The following is a 16,269-nucleotide window of genomic DNA, read 5'->3' as shown; positions in this document are numbered from 1 at the left end:
TTCTCTATTCGTAGTAGTAACATTTGCCATTAGTGGGCTTAAAACTGAAGTCAATTCTCTGGCCAAAACCCCTACCATATCATGGTTGCTTGCATCCATTTCTTGTCGAAATGCTGCTTGGTTATTTGTGGTAAAGTGAGGCATCTGGGTAGAGAAACCAGTGTTATGTGCACTTCGACCCATTGAACTAACATTTGGTGAAAATGTCGCATTGTTAGTTGGGGCATATATATGTCCTGCCCCTCGTACGCCTGTTCCATATGGGTATGGCATTCCGTATGGATTATTTGGTCTCCATTCGAAAGCGGAGTTCGTGCCTTGACCAAATAAATTGTTTGCGGCATTTGTCGAGGCAAACAATACGTCCTCTGCGCTTGTGGATGAGGGTGAGGTTGTCGACACTGAAACTGGAACAGTCCCTGAGGGTGCTGTATTATTTTCAGGCATAGTCTGGGAATTATCTGCAGGTCTCGATCCATTTGGACCCGTTGCATCTCGTGTTTCTTGAGTAGAAGTCGAATTTGCCGCTCCTGATCCTGAACCGTGTGGGGGATCTTGATTACCCCCTGCACTGGCCGTAACGACCATTTTCCTGTTGTACCTTCGTTTGGGAATCGGTTGTGCACTGTTCTTTAATTTACCGTTCCTAAGGTTCATACAAGATTTTGATATTGTCTAGACAAAAATAAAGCAATTGATTAAAACAATCTGCTTGACACTGTCCCACTGGGCGTGCCAATTTGTTTACGGTGATTTCCGGTAAACAACCGCTAGTCTTCCAAACTATAATAAATATGATTTGGTTACTTGCAGGATCGACTAGATTGATCCTAGGACACATAGTCAAGAAGATTGTTATCAATGTTTGTTCGAACCATATTCATTATTTGTCTTCTTCAATAAGCGTTGTTCGATTAACAGAACAAATAGTCTTGACAATCACTTTGTTACATATAAAGGTGACTTCAACGAAGTGACATGACATAAAAAATTAAAAAGACAATTGAAACGTAAAGAATCTTAAACTGCAGAAATATAAAAGACTTTGAAAGTAAATAGCATGAAAGTAATTCGAAAGTAAATGACGTTAAAGTAAAGATGCAGAAACGTAAATGGCAAGAAGTAAACGAAATGCAGTAATTCTGAAAGATAAAAACAAAAAGATAATACACATGTATTAAAATGGTGGTGTCATACGTACATTTTCTCAGCGAACTCTTTCTCTTAACGCTTGATACTTGAGTAAATATGTGAGTGATTTGTACAAAATGAACACACAGAATCCTAACACTAAGACTCCTATTTATACTAGTTTCGACCTTAACGGTCCTATACTAATCTGCTGCCACGTTTCTCATCAGAACTTCCAGCGAAGCCATCTGTTGTTGAACGGTTACGAAACCGTCTTCGAATTTCAAATCTTCCCGCCTGAGTCCATCTTCGACGCGTGGCAGTGTATTAAACAAACACTACTAAAAAACACGCTAAGTAGTAATACTTGAATACATATTCTATGAATTTTGTCTAAGTCCCGAAGACATATGCTTTCATTAATCTTTCAGCGTTCACTTATCTTCATCGAACTTAGAAGTCTTTATTTTTCGAAGCATGACCATCAATAGCCATTCTTTTACTTTTTAAGGGATGGCCATCAGTAACCATCTTTCCTTCGATTCTCAACTCCTTCGAAGGATAAACAACATAAAACGAAATCTTCAGCTAACAGAAATATGTTTGGGACGACGCTAAACATGAGTCCAAGGCGGCTATTATCGGCCTTCCTAGGATACAATTGCTGATGGATTCACATTTGATAACAAGAAAATTTATCTTAATGATTCTTACTTCTTATTCGACCCTAAATGTCACAGAGAGTACGAAATACCCAGAGGTATTGAGTTGTTTCCGTATAAACCTTGGAGATCCCATACCCCCTCTGTAGTATGGTTATAACTATGGTTGTAGGCTCAGGTAAATGTACATGATATGACAAAAACTCTCGTGGTCGATTAACATGCTTCAAACAATGTGCTCTAGAGTCTCTATTCTGATAAGGATGGGTATATGGTGGGTTGAAATTCCATTGATCAACTTCTTATCATAGAATAACAATGAAGGCCTCTCGTTATGTGACGTTCTCAAAAAGCGGGTCTCTACAAGAATCTTTCCTAAAAAGAAAGTAGTAACTTTCGTTAGAGGATGTTGGGTTGCTGACGAAGATAAGAGGCCAGTCATGATCGCCTTTCCTGCTTTTGAGAGGTAAGTTTACGCGTAAAATTTCCCAACCAACATACAATTTGTCATTGACACAAGCTATGGTGGAAATGTCGTCCCATTTGTTAAAGATTCTTCTAGATCTTTTGACGAGGGATTTGAGGGGGATTTAGGCTTAGGCATTCTTCTATCTTTGTTAGAATGGTACAATGAGAAGATTTCTACTAGTGTGTATCATCTTAATGTGAGGTGAAGAAGAAAGAATGTCGTTTAAAGCATTTCCACAAATGACACCAATGCTCTAATGTGGAATCTGAGACGAATGATGGTATAGTTGCTTGTCTAGATGAGATATTTGTTAATTGGTCAGACATTAGGGATGATATATGCAAATACTATCTGTGATGCTCAAGTTAATGACACTCCAAGACATAAAAGAATATTTGTTAAATAAGAGATTGTACGTGAATTTGATATTTGTCTCCCCTTTTATAAGTAGATTCTAGAGTTTAATGACCTTAAACTCTTCTCAGGATAGTTGTCTAATGAGACAAATATTAGTATTTTATTCATTTTGTAATCTAACAATTTACAAAATGTGAAGTATCGAATTGAAAATGATGTAAATATTGTCAATTAAGAAAAACAATTTAAAAAAAGAATTGATATATTATTAAAAATTAAAAGAAATCAGTTTTTTATTTTTTTTATTTTTTATTTTATATAAGTCCGTTATTTAGAACAAAGATTCATGGCACATTAGATGGACAACCACTAGAGTCAAAAGAGCTGATCAAGGGATTCCAATAGAAAACACTTACCTACGATCTTATCTGAAAACTTACTTTTGTGCATTGTTCATTAACTATGGGCACTAATTCTGCGTCCGATACCATAAACCACTTCCAGCAAAAATAAACTATTATGATAAAATAATTTTGATTTCTAAATCTATATAAGAAAAATATGTCATTCTCATATTCTCATATAAATATGTCATTCTCATATGATATGCCCTCATATATGGAGCATATCAAGTGAGAGCATTTTTAAATGAGAGATGGGAGGAAGAAATATCAACCATTGGATTCATCTAGAGAGAGAATGTTAAAACATTAATGAAACTATTAATTTCTCTCTCTTGATGAATCTAATGGTTGATATTTCTTTCTCTCATCTCTCATTTAAAAAATGCTACAGTGCAAACAAACTTTACACATACATCCAATCAAAACCCTTACACTTGCCATGTCATATTAATTTTTTTAAATTAAAATTGTGTTTTAATTGGATACATGGTTGTGATTGGTTGACAGTGTAAAAATATTTTACACTGTCAGTGCATATCCCTTTTTCTATATATATATATATATATATATATATATATATATATATATATATATATATATATATATATTTAATGTAACAGCCCGAGCCTTCGGCGTTCCCGGCACTGTCACCTCATGATCTTCTCTACCTCCTCACTAGTATTTCAAAAAATTTGAATTAGTAATTGAACACAATTTTACTTAGAGAAGAAAAATCTTGAAATTTTGAATCTCATTTCAAAAACAATAGAGTTATTTGCGAAAGTTTAAGGATGAACCAAGATGGAGCAATAACCATAATTACCATCCTGAATACATGTAGAATCAATGGATATCTAAATGTCATATTTTTATCAACAATAACAAAATCCCCCAACGAGACAAAACAATAACGAGTAAAGATATTCTAAATCAATTCATGTCGTTGTCGTTCATATGGCAAATCAAAAGAATACATATAGTTCTATAGAAATTTAGAAGTGTGTTAGTAAAAAAACTAAATTTAATTATTAAATATAAAATTAAAAGGCAATTTTTTTAAAAAAAGGAAATTTTAATTAAGGAAACAATTCTTTTAATAGTAACTTTTAAAATAGCATGAACTCTCAAGAGTTAACAAATGTCAAAATTACCATAAAATCATATTTGCTTTACCCTATTATATGATGTTCTTTGACCATGTTTTATTGTGTTGTTTTCAATCGGGTACTAAGGAGGGAAAAAAATAAATCACCAAAAGATAAGAGATTTGAGAAGAAGAAGAAAAAAAAAATGATTCGTTTGGCAATCTTAGTTGTTTTGTTTCTTGTTTGTTTTACATCATCCTATGCATCCAATGAAGTGGATGTAGAAGCTATTTGCAAGAAATCAAAAAATCCTTCTTTTTGCGACACTCTTCTCAAATCAAAACCCGGTGGTGTAGGTGGAGACCTTGGTAGTCTAGCAGAATACACCATTGATGTAATTCGTACCGATGTGTCCAATACACTCAATATAATCACAAAATTAATCGAAAAAAGCGATAGCGATCCCATGAAACAAAAACAATACAAGAATTGTTTGTCTCTCTTTGGAATGGAGGAGGGAGCTCTTGGTGAAGTTGAGGAGGCTCTACAAATGTTGAAGAAGTCTGATTACAATGGTATGAATATGCATATGACTGTTGTCATGACCAATGTTAATGAATGTCTAGGAGATTCAGAAGATTCGTCGACTCAAATTTCTCCAGAGTTATCAAAAAATGTCGGAATTGTTGATCAAGTTGCTCAGATTATTCTTATTATCTCAAATATGTTTAAAAATTAGTAAATTAATTAATAGTTTTTGTTCTTTTTTATTTTTTTATTTTCTTAATATTGTTATAATATATTAGTTAATATTAATATTGTTCACATTTGAGGAATATAATGTTTTGATAGTTTAAATAATTAGACACCTTATGAGACATTTCGTTCTTTTTGAAGATTTGAAATTGGAAATTAGTGGTAAGCATAAGCAAGCATTGAAATAGTGTTTTCTATGAAATATTTGGGTTTTTTTTTTTTTTTACAAAGAGGGCCAAAGGCCCAAAGAAAAAGGAACTACACCGACTCAACCCTCAAATGAGGGACACCACAAGAATCCTCTAATAAAAGTCTACTAATGCAGTTTGGAGCTGCACTAAAACTAATAAACTCAGGGTTCAGACTACACCCAATACCAGCAAGCATGTTAGCACATTTATTTGTTTCTTTGTACGCATGCACTACTTGAACAGCTTCAAACTTCTCCATGCTCTTCCTAATCTGAGCAATAAGAGCAAGACTACCCCTATCTTTCGAACTTCCTCCGTCTATAGCCTGCACAACCATGATGGAGTCAACATTGACTTCCACCTTACGAAACCCAAGAGACAACGAAAGCTTAAGACCTTCATAAACGCCCCACAATTCTGCCAGAAAGATGTTACAAGATCCTAAATACTTAGAGAAACCCCCTAACCACACACCATCCTCGTTCCTAATTAACCCTCCGCAACCAGCCACCAAATACTTGCAAGCTCCGTCCGTATTCAACTTCACCCACCCCGCAATTGGAGGCTTCCACGAAAGGATCTTAAACTTTAGAATGGACCATAATTGTACTATTAGTCCGCACCGCATCCTCGTACTCCTTAATCTTCAAGCCAATGAAATTACCAGGATCAAAAGGCCGGACCAACTCCTCACATGCTCCTCTTTGTTCCTCCAAAACCAATTAAAGTAACAGGTTGTAGCCCAAACTTCTTTCCAATCGGAGCAGACATTACTTAGAGGACACAAATTAACTAAAAACCAATCCTCTAGCTGCACATCCTGCCCATAAAACACATTTGATAAAGCCATCAGAACCATTTTCTCCCACGTCTTCAAAGCCTTTGGGCAATTCCGGATAGCATGCAAACTCGTCTCCCGCACATGTCCGCACAACATACAGACAGCAGCACCAAGACCACACTTGCTCTTATTATCTTTTGTCAAAAGCCTATCATGGAAGAACCTCCACATGAAATACCGAATCCGTTCAGGCACTTTCAGCGCCCACAACATATCCCACACTTTGCTAGCTTGCTGATCTCCAAAATTCATCAGTTCCTCATACATAATTTTGACAGAAAAAGATCCATCTCCCGTTCCAGCCATAAGAAAATTATCATCACCATGATCAATACAAGGAGGCAGAATGGCCCTCATTTTCACAAGAAGCTCCTCCGGCATCCACTCTTGCAATATACAACAAAAGAATCTTATATCTTCCACCACCTTTATGGGATCAACTATTTCCCCTTAAAACATAATGTTGTTCCTACTTAGCCAAATCTTCCGCCAAGTAAAAGCCAAATTAATCCTCTAGATTTCTTACTTTTTTATTATTTCCCCTTGCATGCTCATGCCTTCACCTTATGTATTTCATTCGTGCAAAATACACGTACCTGCAAGAATGTACAATACATCAGTAAAAAATATACTTCTAGAAGCCACAAATTAAAAAAACATAACAAACTTTTTACAGCTCATGAAAACTCACGATCCTCACAAAAAATCATATCTAAACCTCTGCAAAAATCACCATAAAAATAACATCCAAACCTCTACAGAAACATCAACAATCATCTCAAAGCTTCACTCCCTTAACCATCATTCAACCACCTTAAATCACTCTTCATTCACCAATATGGAACCCCCATAACAAAACCTCTCAATACACTTCTAACCTGCATCAAACTTCTCCACAAATTCACAAACCTCTCAAAAACCACCCTCATTCAAGCATACAACAAAAGAAGCGGAGATGAAGTAAAATAAAATGAGGAAAAGTTAGAAGAGCCGAGTACATGGGTTTGCACAGTTTCTTAGTTTTTTGTTCATTAGCTTGCAATTTTTGACTTCACTAGGTAAACACCTTGCAATGCTGCTGAAATAGTAGAATGAGGTATGGGACTGTTGGGGTTATGGTATGTTTTTTGATTTTGTTTTTCCATGGTTGCTTGTGTGCTTGATTCCCCATTAGGGGTCACCAGGGGTTAGGTTATAATCTGATTTTGGATGTGTGATTGTTTGTTGATGATGGTTCCAGATTGATATTGTAGATCTAGGTTTCAATTATGCATGTCTTTTGGTTTTTCAATGAGAGAGTCCATTTTGCAGAGAGATAGAGAAATAGAGAGCGGTGAAAAATAAAAGAAAATCAAAGAGAAGAGAGAGTAGCGTTGAAATAAGAAAGAGATACTTGGTTTGTGTTAGGTTTTTTTCAACTTAAATAATAGATTATGATTGTATAAATAATCGATTGTGCAACATTTTTTTTCATAGAATTAATAACGGACGTCATATAACTGATTATGTGGCATGCGTAGAATAGATAAATGAGTAGGAGAAGTTATTACTTTGCTTAAAATCGAGTAGGAACTATAACTTTGTTACAGAGTAGCTTAGTGTAGAATAGTTAATTCCTGTGGCATAAATGGAGGGGATGCTCTTTTAGATATGGATTTGGATATATATTTTAAGGAGATTTTGATGAAGAGAAGGGAAGTTTCTTCTGAATTTTGGAGGAATCTTAGAATCATAGAGAACACGCTTATTCAAAAATATAAGTTGAAGTGGTTAAACGGTGGGGATTCGAATAGCAGATTCTTCCACAATGTTATGAAGGATAGAAGGAGACGAATTTTTTTGGCTCTATCAACACAGATATGGGATTTTTTTGAATCGGAAACGGAAGTGAAAGAGGAGATTTTCAATCATTTTGCTTCCAAGTTTGGGGAAGAGGATTTGAACAGACCTATTTTTGTAGGTGACATTGGTGGTAACTTATCTCACTCAGACATAAGCTTCCTCAAGGATACTTTTTTCAGACGAGGACATTAAAGAGGCGGTTTGGAGTTGGGATGGATCGAAAAGTTCGGGTCCAGATGGTTTCTCTTTTGTGTTCTTCGAGAAATGTTGGTTATTCTTTATGGAAGACTTTTGGCGCTTCTTTAGGGATTTTCATGAAGGGGCATTGTTATCAAAGTCTATATTACCTCTTCTTTCTTGATGCTTGTTCCAAAATCTTCTAATCCTTTGTGTTTGGATGATTATAGGCCTATTCTCCTTGTTATTTTTTTCAAGGCTTTGTCTAAACTTCTAGCGTCGAGATTGAAGGCGGTGTTGAATACTATTGTTTCTCTGTGCCAAAGTGCTTTTGTCTTGGGTAAACAATTACTCGATGGTATTTTGGTTGCTAATGAATTGGTGGATTACGTGTCGAAGACTAAGGAGGAATGCTTGCTTTTCAAGGCTGAGTTTGAGAAGGCATATGACAAAGTCAACTGAAATTTACTTAGATTCATGCTTTGCAAGTTAGGATTTGGGGATTTATGGATGATGTGGATGGAAGCGATTGTTTTTTCGAGCAACATTCCAGTTTTGGTATATAGAAGCCCTACTAAAGAATTTTTAATGGAGAGAGGCTTGAGATAAGGAGATCCGTTATTTACTTTTCTTGTTGTGATTGTGGCAGAAGCTTTAACGCTTATGGTGAAGAGGTCGATGGAGATTGAGAATATGTCGTTTTCAACATAAATGTTGGTTGTGCTATAGATATTCTTCAATTTACCGATGACACCCTTCTTGTGGGTGATGCTAGTTGGAATCACGTTTGGACTATTAAACCGGTTTTGAGATCGCGTCGGGCCTCTGTATTTCAATTCGGCGTTGCTTAGCAAGTGGAGATAAAGAATCGATTTTCTTAGTTTTCTCTCTAGATTCTTTTAATAGTACTTAACATCACCAATAAAAAAGAAAAATTGATTTTAGTATGATGGGAAATTGAATTATTCTTTAACCATTTAGAATTGAAGATGCTTTGGGACATAGACCATACAAACTAAATATGAACATGAATGAAGATAATAGGATTTGTTTTTTTAATTTAAATTTTTAGGAATTTAAAAAACTTAAAATAGTTGTTTAATTTTATTCGAGTTTTAATTTAAAATTTATGAGTTTTTAATTTTGTTTTAGGTTTACGAAGCCATTGAAAAAAGTGGAATAACTCTTGCATGCAATTCCACTTAGAAATGAGAGTATATAAAAAAATTAGTGAAGAAAAAAGGAAATTTAAATAGAAAATAAAAATGACAAAAAAGAATATGAAACTCAAACCATTGTTTAGTGAAACAAGACAAGAAAATGGAGGAACATCATCTAACATGATTAAGATGATAAAAATATATATAAAAACAATAATTACCATGAATATAATGTAAATCAAAACTTATAAGGTAAATCTTAATTGCAAAAAAATTTGAGTGATTAATAACATTGATAGTGACTTGGTTCATGAATATATGTGTGTGTCTTGATGCATGGTTCATGTAGTTTGATTTTAAAAAAAAAATGTAGGAAAGTGTTTTCAAGAGATATCACTTTTTCACAATTTTAGAATTTTTTTCCCACTTGTCAGTCTAAATGTTCTCGTATCGACAATTCTAATTTTAAAAAATAGATAATTTTTGATCTTGAAAGTTATCGAAGAGAAAAATAGTTTATTACAACAAAATAAGAGTAGTGTTGATGAAAAATTTAAAGAAGCGGAGAGTTACAATGTAATAAATATTATTATTATTAATATTGTTTTAATTTAATAAATAATATATTATTTATAATAAAGTCTTATTTAACTTTCTTAAATTCTTATCTATTATAAATTAATTCGATTGTTAAAATGGTTTTAATTTAGTCCTTAATTTGTTATTTATTGCTATGACTAATTATTATTATTATTATTATTATTATTATTATTATTATTATTTATTATGATTATTATTATTATTATTATTTTAATTATTAATATTGTGTCAATTATTAAATACTACAAGAAAATTGACAGATTGCGACAGTTATTTTGGTAGATTATGACGGTTAATCTAGTCAGTGCGAATATGCTAGCTAGCAGTAATGCCCTGTTGTCGTTGATAAACTTCCTCTCCAGTTAAGGGCTTTGGAGCAACACCATGCTCTTGTTCCCCATTGAAAGCTTTCTGCAATCTACGATATGGATGAAAACGATTTAGAAATTTTCGATGCCCGAGATAAACAGTCTTCTTTCCTTTTTCAAGCTGATTGTAACATGTGTCTTTTTCACATATAGGACACGCTTTATGCCCTTTAACTTTATACCCAGACAAATTGCCATACGCCGGAAAATCGTTGATGGTGCAAAACAACATGGCACGCATATTGAACTGTTCACCAGAATGCGCATCGAAAACATCCACCCCTTCCTCCCACAACACTTTTAAATCATCAATCAGTGGACTTAGATAAACATCTATGTCATTTCTTGGTTGTTTTGGGCCCGAAATTATCATCAATAACATAATATATTTACACTTCATGCACAACCTAGGAGATAGGTTGTAAATCATCAGAAGAACCGGCCAGGAAGAATGGTTAGTATTTAGATTATCAAACGGATTCATTCCATCAGTAGCAAGTCCAAGTCTAAGGTTTCTCGACTCTTTGCAAAAATTTGGAAACAAAGAATCAATTTTCTTCCATTGCAAAGAATTAGCTACATGGCGAATTTGTCCATCACATTTTCTTTCTTCTGCATGCCATCTAAGATTCTTTGCATCGTCCGCATTAGCGAATAATCTCTTGAACCTTGAAATGATGGGTAGGTACCATACCACTTGCGCGGGAGGACCCTTTTTGACTTCCTCATCATCACTAAATTCACCATGTCTCTTTTTGTAGCGTGACGCCTTGCACTTCGGACAGTAGTTATAGTTTACATACTCTTTTCTGTATAATATGCAATCATTAGGGCATGCATGTATTTTTTCATACTCCAAACCCATCGGACACAATATTTTCTCTGCCTCATAATAACGACTTGGCAGTACGTTACCTTCTGGAAGCATTTATGTCAACAATTCAAGCAATTCGGTAAAACTTTTGTCACTCCACCCGTTAACTTCCTTCAGATTAAACAATTTTAACACGGCTGGAAAACGTGTAAAATTTGTGCATCCCGGGTACAAAGGTGTATCCTTTTCATTACATAAACTATCATACGCATGTGCCTTCTTAAACGAATCTTGTCCAATATCACGCATCATGTCTTCCAGACGATCATCCATTTCTACACTAACATTATCTCTTTGGGACACATTTGACTTTGCTACCACTTCACCGTGCCATATCCATTGTGTATAACTTTGACAAATCCCTTCATAAATTAGATGATTCATGATTTCTTTCTTACTAAGTTTTGGTTCTTGATTTGCACAACGAACACATTGGCAGAGAAAAAGTGTAGGAAGACTCTCTTCAGTATTACTTTCAGCAAACTGTAGAAATTCCATCACTCCATGTTCATACTCAGCACTTAATCGATTAGCTCTCATCCAACTACGATCCATATCTATGTTCTGAAATTAATGCATAAATAATTAAATCATTAAATCATTATGACGCCTACAATTTACATTAAATATTTGTCCAAAAGGCGGCAGGGGTGCAGACATTATTTCTAATAAAATTATTTCATGAATGAGATGGTGCATTGAGAGATTTTAATAACTTAGATTGGAAAGTTTATAACTAACTGTGTTGAGTTGTAATTTTGTTCTCCAAATTTATAAATGTGTGTTAACTTAAAATTTAAAAAGAAAAACACCGCATTCAGAAAATCCAGAAATACATATGTCTGAAAGTTTAAACATATCAGTATCCAACTCAAGTTAGGCCACAATAAGAAACTAACCTTATAATAAATCAGATGAACCCCAATTAGCTATGTATCTTCAAGTACCTAAAAAATAAATAGTGCAAGAGTCGTTATAAACTCATAATGTGATAAGTAAAGTAATTAGAACTGCACTGGGTAGTCTTCTGCTTCCTTATACTCCAAATTAAAATGTTTCATAAATACAAATATACAGACCAAAAAAATTTAATTCAAATATGACTAAAATTTTTCATAAATAAAATATGCATAAGAACTAATTGATTCGTCTACTGATACAACTACAAGTATTAGTGAAGCTATTTGGAGCTTATGGAAAAACTAATGGAGAAGTTCATAACTAGTAGCTTATTGTCATAAACTTTCTCTAATAACTTATGAGTTATGAAACCAACTTTAAGCTATATGAAAACAGTTTTATTTTATTTTATCCTTTGTTATAAAAGTAGCTTACACATAAGCTATATGATAAGAACTTTATGCTATAAGCGCTTCATTAAGCAATTTGACAAAAAAAACTTATAAAAATGACTTAAAGCTTATTTAAAAACAATTTCTCTTTATTTTATCTTTTATTATATAAAATAACTAACATAGAAGAGGTTATACGATAAGCACTTATGTTTTATGTGTTCAATTGACGTGTTTATCAAACGGGACCTTAATGAACAAAGAATATAACTGATAGAGGGTAAACCGTTATTTAAATTTAGACTTTTAATAAGAAGTGTCAAAACAAAGCAATCAAATTAAACAACACAGAGAAATATTGTAAAGATAACCTTTTAATTTGTTGACAAACCCTTTCGTTCCTCCTTCAATGCTGCTTGATAGTGACTAACAAAAACCAACAGAAAGGTGTTAGCACAAACATCAATCAAGCAACAAAATCTACTCTTTAACATTTGCCACAGTCTAATGGAAAATAATACACCCATCACAGACTAATAGCAGAAAGGTATTTTTAACTTGCATTTTCCATGCATTATTAACATAGAAATGATTAAGATAAATAGGTATAAAGAAATTATAAATCTAAAAGTAACACTATAACCAGTTGCAGATGATAAGTGAAAGAAGAAGAAGGAAACTCACCGTGACGGCGGCCGTGGCGTGGTGGTTCGCAGGGGAAAGAGGTTCCAGGAGTGGTGGTCCGGAGGGGAAGGAGGTCGGGTTCGTGGTGTTCGCAGACGAAGGAGGGTCGGATTCGTGGTGGTTGGTGGCAAGCGGCGGAATTTTCTAAAACTGAAAGTGAATAGCGCAGCGCAACAGTGAAAGTGAAAATAGGGTTTTGTGGGAGTGAAAACCCTATTACATCGGTGGAAAACTGAACCGATGTAAGGCCACGTGTAAAAAATTTCTAAAACTGCCACGTGTATACATGACAAATCGGTGGAATTCCTGACCGATGTAAAATCCTCCACCTGTTGGCTTTTTTACATCGGTGCATTAATTGCCCGATGGGAAAGCAGTTATAACAATTTTGAAAAAAATATACAGAATTTCTAAAACTGCTACCTGTTGGCTTTTTTACATCGGTGCATTTAATGGCCTGATGGAAAAGCACTTATAACAATTTTTCAATTTAATTACAAAACTGCCACCGTGTTATTATTTTACCTCAGTGGAAATTATGACCGATGTAAAGGGCTCCTTTATTGGATTTTTCCCATCGGTGCATATTTTGGCCCGATGTGAAATCCGTTATAACAAATTTTCAATTTAATTACAAAACTGCCACCGTATTTTTTCTTACATCAGTGAAAATATATGTTTGATGTAAAATCCCAAAATCAAATATTTTTTATATCATTGCAAATAAATACTTGATGTAAAATCATTTAACAAATATTTTTTACATCATATATTTTTATACCTGATGTAAAGACCTTTTCTAAAATGTGTTATTTTTAGTAGTGTAGAGCACCTTGAAGGGAGGATTAAAAGCATAAACCACTACCAAAGAATCAGATTCTAACAAAATTTTATGCCAATCCTTCTTATGAGCGAACGCAATTACAAACATCGCTTTAATGAAATAATTAGAAACACCAATAAAATTAACAAAAGCACCTAAAAACCTTCTAGAGTCTCTAGCAATACCTCAAACCGAAGTATCCAGGTTACCTCTAGCAATATTATAGTCCTTGATATCTACTACACTTTGATAATAACAAATAAGTCTCATATATTCTATAAACTTATTTAAATACAATCGTGTATTTTATAATTACACTATATCAAAAGGCTCATGCATTTTGGAAAATAAAAAAATTTATTAATTTTTTTAGTATGGGTAAAAAGTAAAAAAAAAAAACAAAAAAACTTAAAAAGAAAGAATGAGAGTATTTATAAAATAATGTTCTATAATATAATGTTAAAGTCGTGTTTCCCGAATAAAAATTCTGAAAATTTGTTATACTTTTTTTACAACCTAGAATAATATTTTAGCATTAGCAAAAACTTAAAATATTATCTTACAAAATCGACCCATTAACTAGGTTACGATGTTTTTTTAATATAATGTAAAATTTGCAATTGAAACTTTTATAAAGGACAGTAGGAGTAGTTACATCTTTAATATTGAGTAATATTTTAACGAGATTTGAATTATTTTTTTATTTAGTGTCTTTTTATGAGAGATAGATACAATTAATAGATTATCCCCAATAATATAATAAATAGATCTCACTCACTAACAGGTCAGCTAAGTTTTTTACTTGTGTCTATCTATCATATTAATGAATATAAAAAGAAAAAAATGTAAAAGGAGCAGAGGGAAACTCTTTTTTGGGTTAGGATGTCTCCATTTTTTCTTTTAGTAGTTTTATGTTTAAATATCACACATATTTAAGATATATTTAAGACATGTGATATATATTTAATAATTATTTAATTTTGAGTGAAGACTCATTTTGGTCCCTCACAAATATTACACGAGTCAAATTAGTCCCTCACAAAAAAATTGACCCAACTTAATCCCTTACAAAATTTAACCGGATCATATTAGTCCTTCTGCTAATATTTTTCTCAAATCGGTTTTTTTTCTAGTTTTAAACTGTGACTGGACTACCACGTTGGATTTTATTTATTTTTTATTTTTTAATACTAAATTGATTTTTATTTTTAATTTCATTTTTAAACAATTATAAATTAATAATATAAAAATGTCAAAATTGTTTCTTATAAGGAGTTGAACTCAGACCCATGTGGTTAATCTTAAACAATTCTAAATTTAAAATAAAAAATACAAAATTTGTATCAATATGGTCTCGAACCTAAGTCTCTTCAGATTAAAAGAGTCAATTTAATACAATAGAAATTGATTTGTCTATTTGTAAATGATAGTCACTTTACTAACATTAGAAATTGATTTGTCTAGTTGTTATTGATAGTCATTTTACTAACCGTAGAAATTGATTTGTCTAGTTGTAAATGATAATCACTTTATTAACAATATAAATTGATTTATCTAATTGTAAATGATAGTCACTTTACTAACAATTGAAATTGATTTGTCTTGTTGTAAATAATAGTCGCTTTACAAACAATTGAAATTGATTTTTCTAGTTGTAAATGATAGTCACTTTATTAACGATAGAAATTAATTTGTCTAGTTGTAAAGTGAAAATCATTTAACTTGAAGGGACTTAGATTTGAGACATCATAGGTAAAAATTTAAAATTTATGTATAGAATTTGTTAATATTAGTAGAAATCATGGAAATTACTTGTTTAAAAATTACTTTATAAGAAATAATTTTGGCTTTTTTGATATTATTCATTGATAACTGTTTAAAAATGAAACTAAAAATAAAAATTAATTTAGTATTTTAAAAAAAAATCTAACGTGTCAATCCAGTCACGGTTTAAAAGTATGAATAGAACCGGTTTAGAAGTAGAAAAAAACCGATTTAAGAAAAATATTAGCAGAAGGACTAATATGATCCGGTTAAATTTTGTAAAGGATTAAATTGGGTCAATTTTTTTGTAAGGGACTAATTTGACTCGTGAAATATTTGTGAGGGACCAAAATGGGTCTTTACTCTTTAATTTTTTATATATAAAACTATAATAGTAAAAATTTATTTTTATATAAAATGGAGAGATTCATACCCCTTATTTCAACAACACAATTTGATTATTCTTTAAAAAGTAAAATTGTATTAAATATAATTTGACCACAATACAATTTAAATAATTAAATTTAAAGGTTATAGTTAAATGATATTGACCAAAATATAATTATAATATTTAATTATCAAATACATACACCTATCATTATTATAAACAATAAAAAAAAGTAGGTTAATTAAATTATTGATGTATCTTTTATATAATAATGATCAGATACATTATTTATTCAATTAATCTAATAGTGATCAGAGAGTATACATGTTCTTCTGTGGATGAGTGAACACTATAAAACCAAGCATAAAATCAATAAAAATACTCACACAAAAAACACAAAA

General features: G+C 32.4%; 1 protein-coding gene across 1 annotated transcript; it reads left to right on the top strand.

Moving 5' to 3' along the window:
* The first annotated feature begins 4,164 nt into the window (after positions 1-4,164).
* LOC131647453 (pectinesterase inhibitor 2-like) lies at positions 4,165-4,935 on the top strand. Its single transcript, XM_058917341.1, has one exon. The coding sequence runs from the start codon at positions 4,221-4,223 to the stop codon at positions 4,845-4,847; it is 627 nt and encodes a 208-aa protein (XP_058773324.1). The 5' UTR covers positions 4,165-4,220; the 3' UTR covers positions 4,848-4,935.
* Positions 4,936-16,269: the final 11,334 nt, after the last annotated feature.

The sequence above is a fragment of the Vicia villosa genome, linkage group LG2 (assembly GCF_029867415.1).
Source record: "Vicia villosa cultivar HV-30 ecotype Madison, WI linkage group LG2, Vvil1.0, whole genome shotgun sequence".
NCBI lineage: Eukaryota > Viridiplantae > Streptophyta > Magnoliopsida > Fabales > Fabaceae > Vicia > Vicia villosa.
The sequence above is the reverse complement of the archived record's forward strand: the minus strand, read 5'-3'. Positions and strand labels throughout refer to the sequence as shown.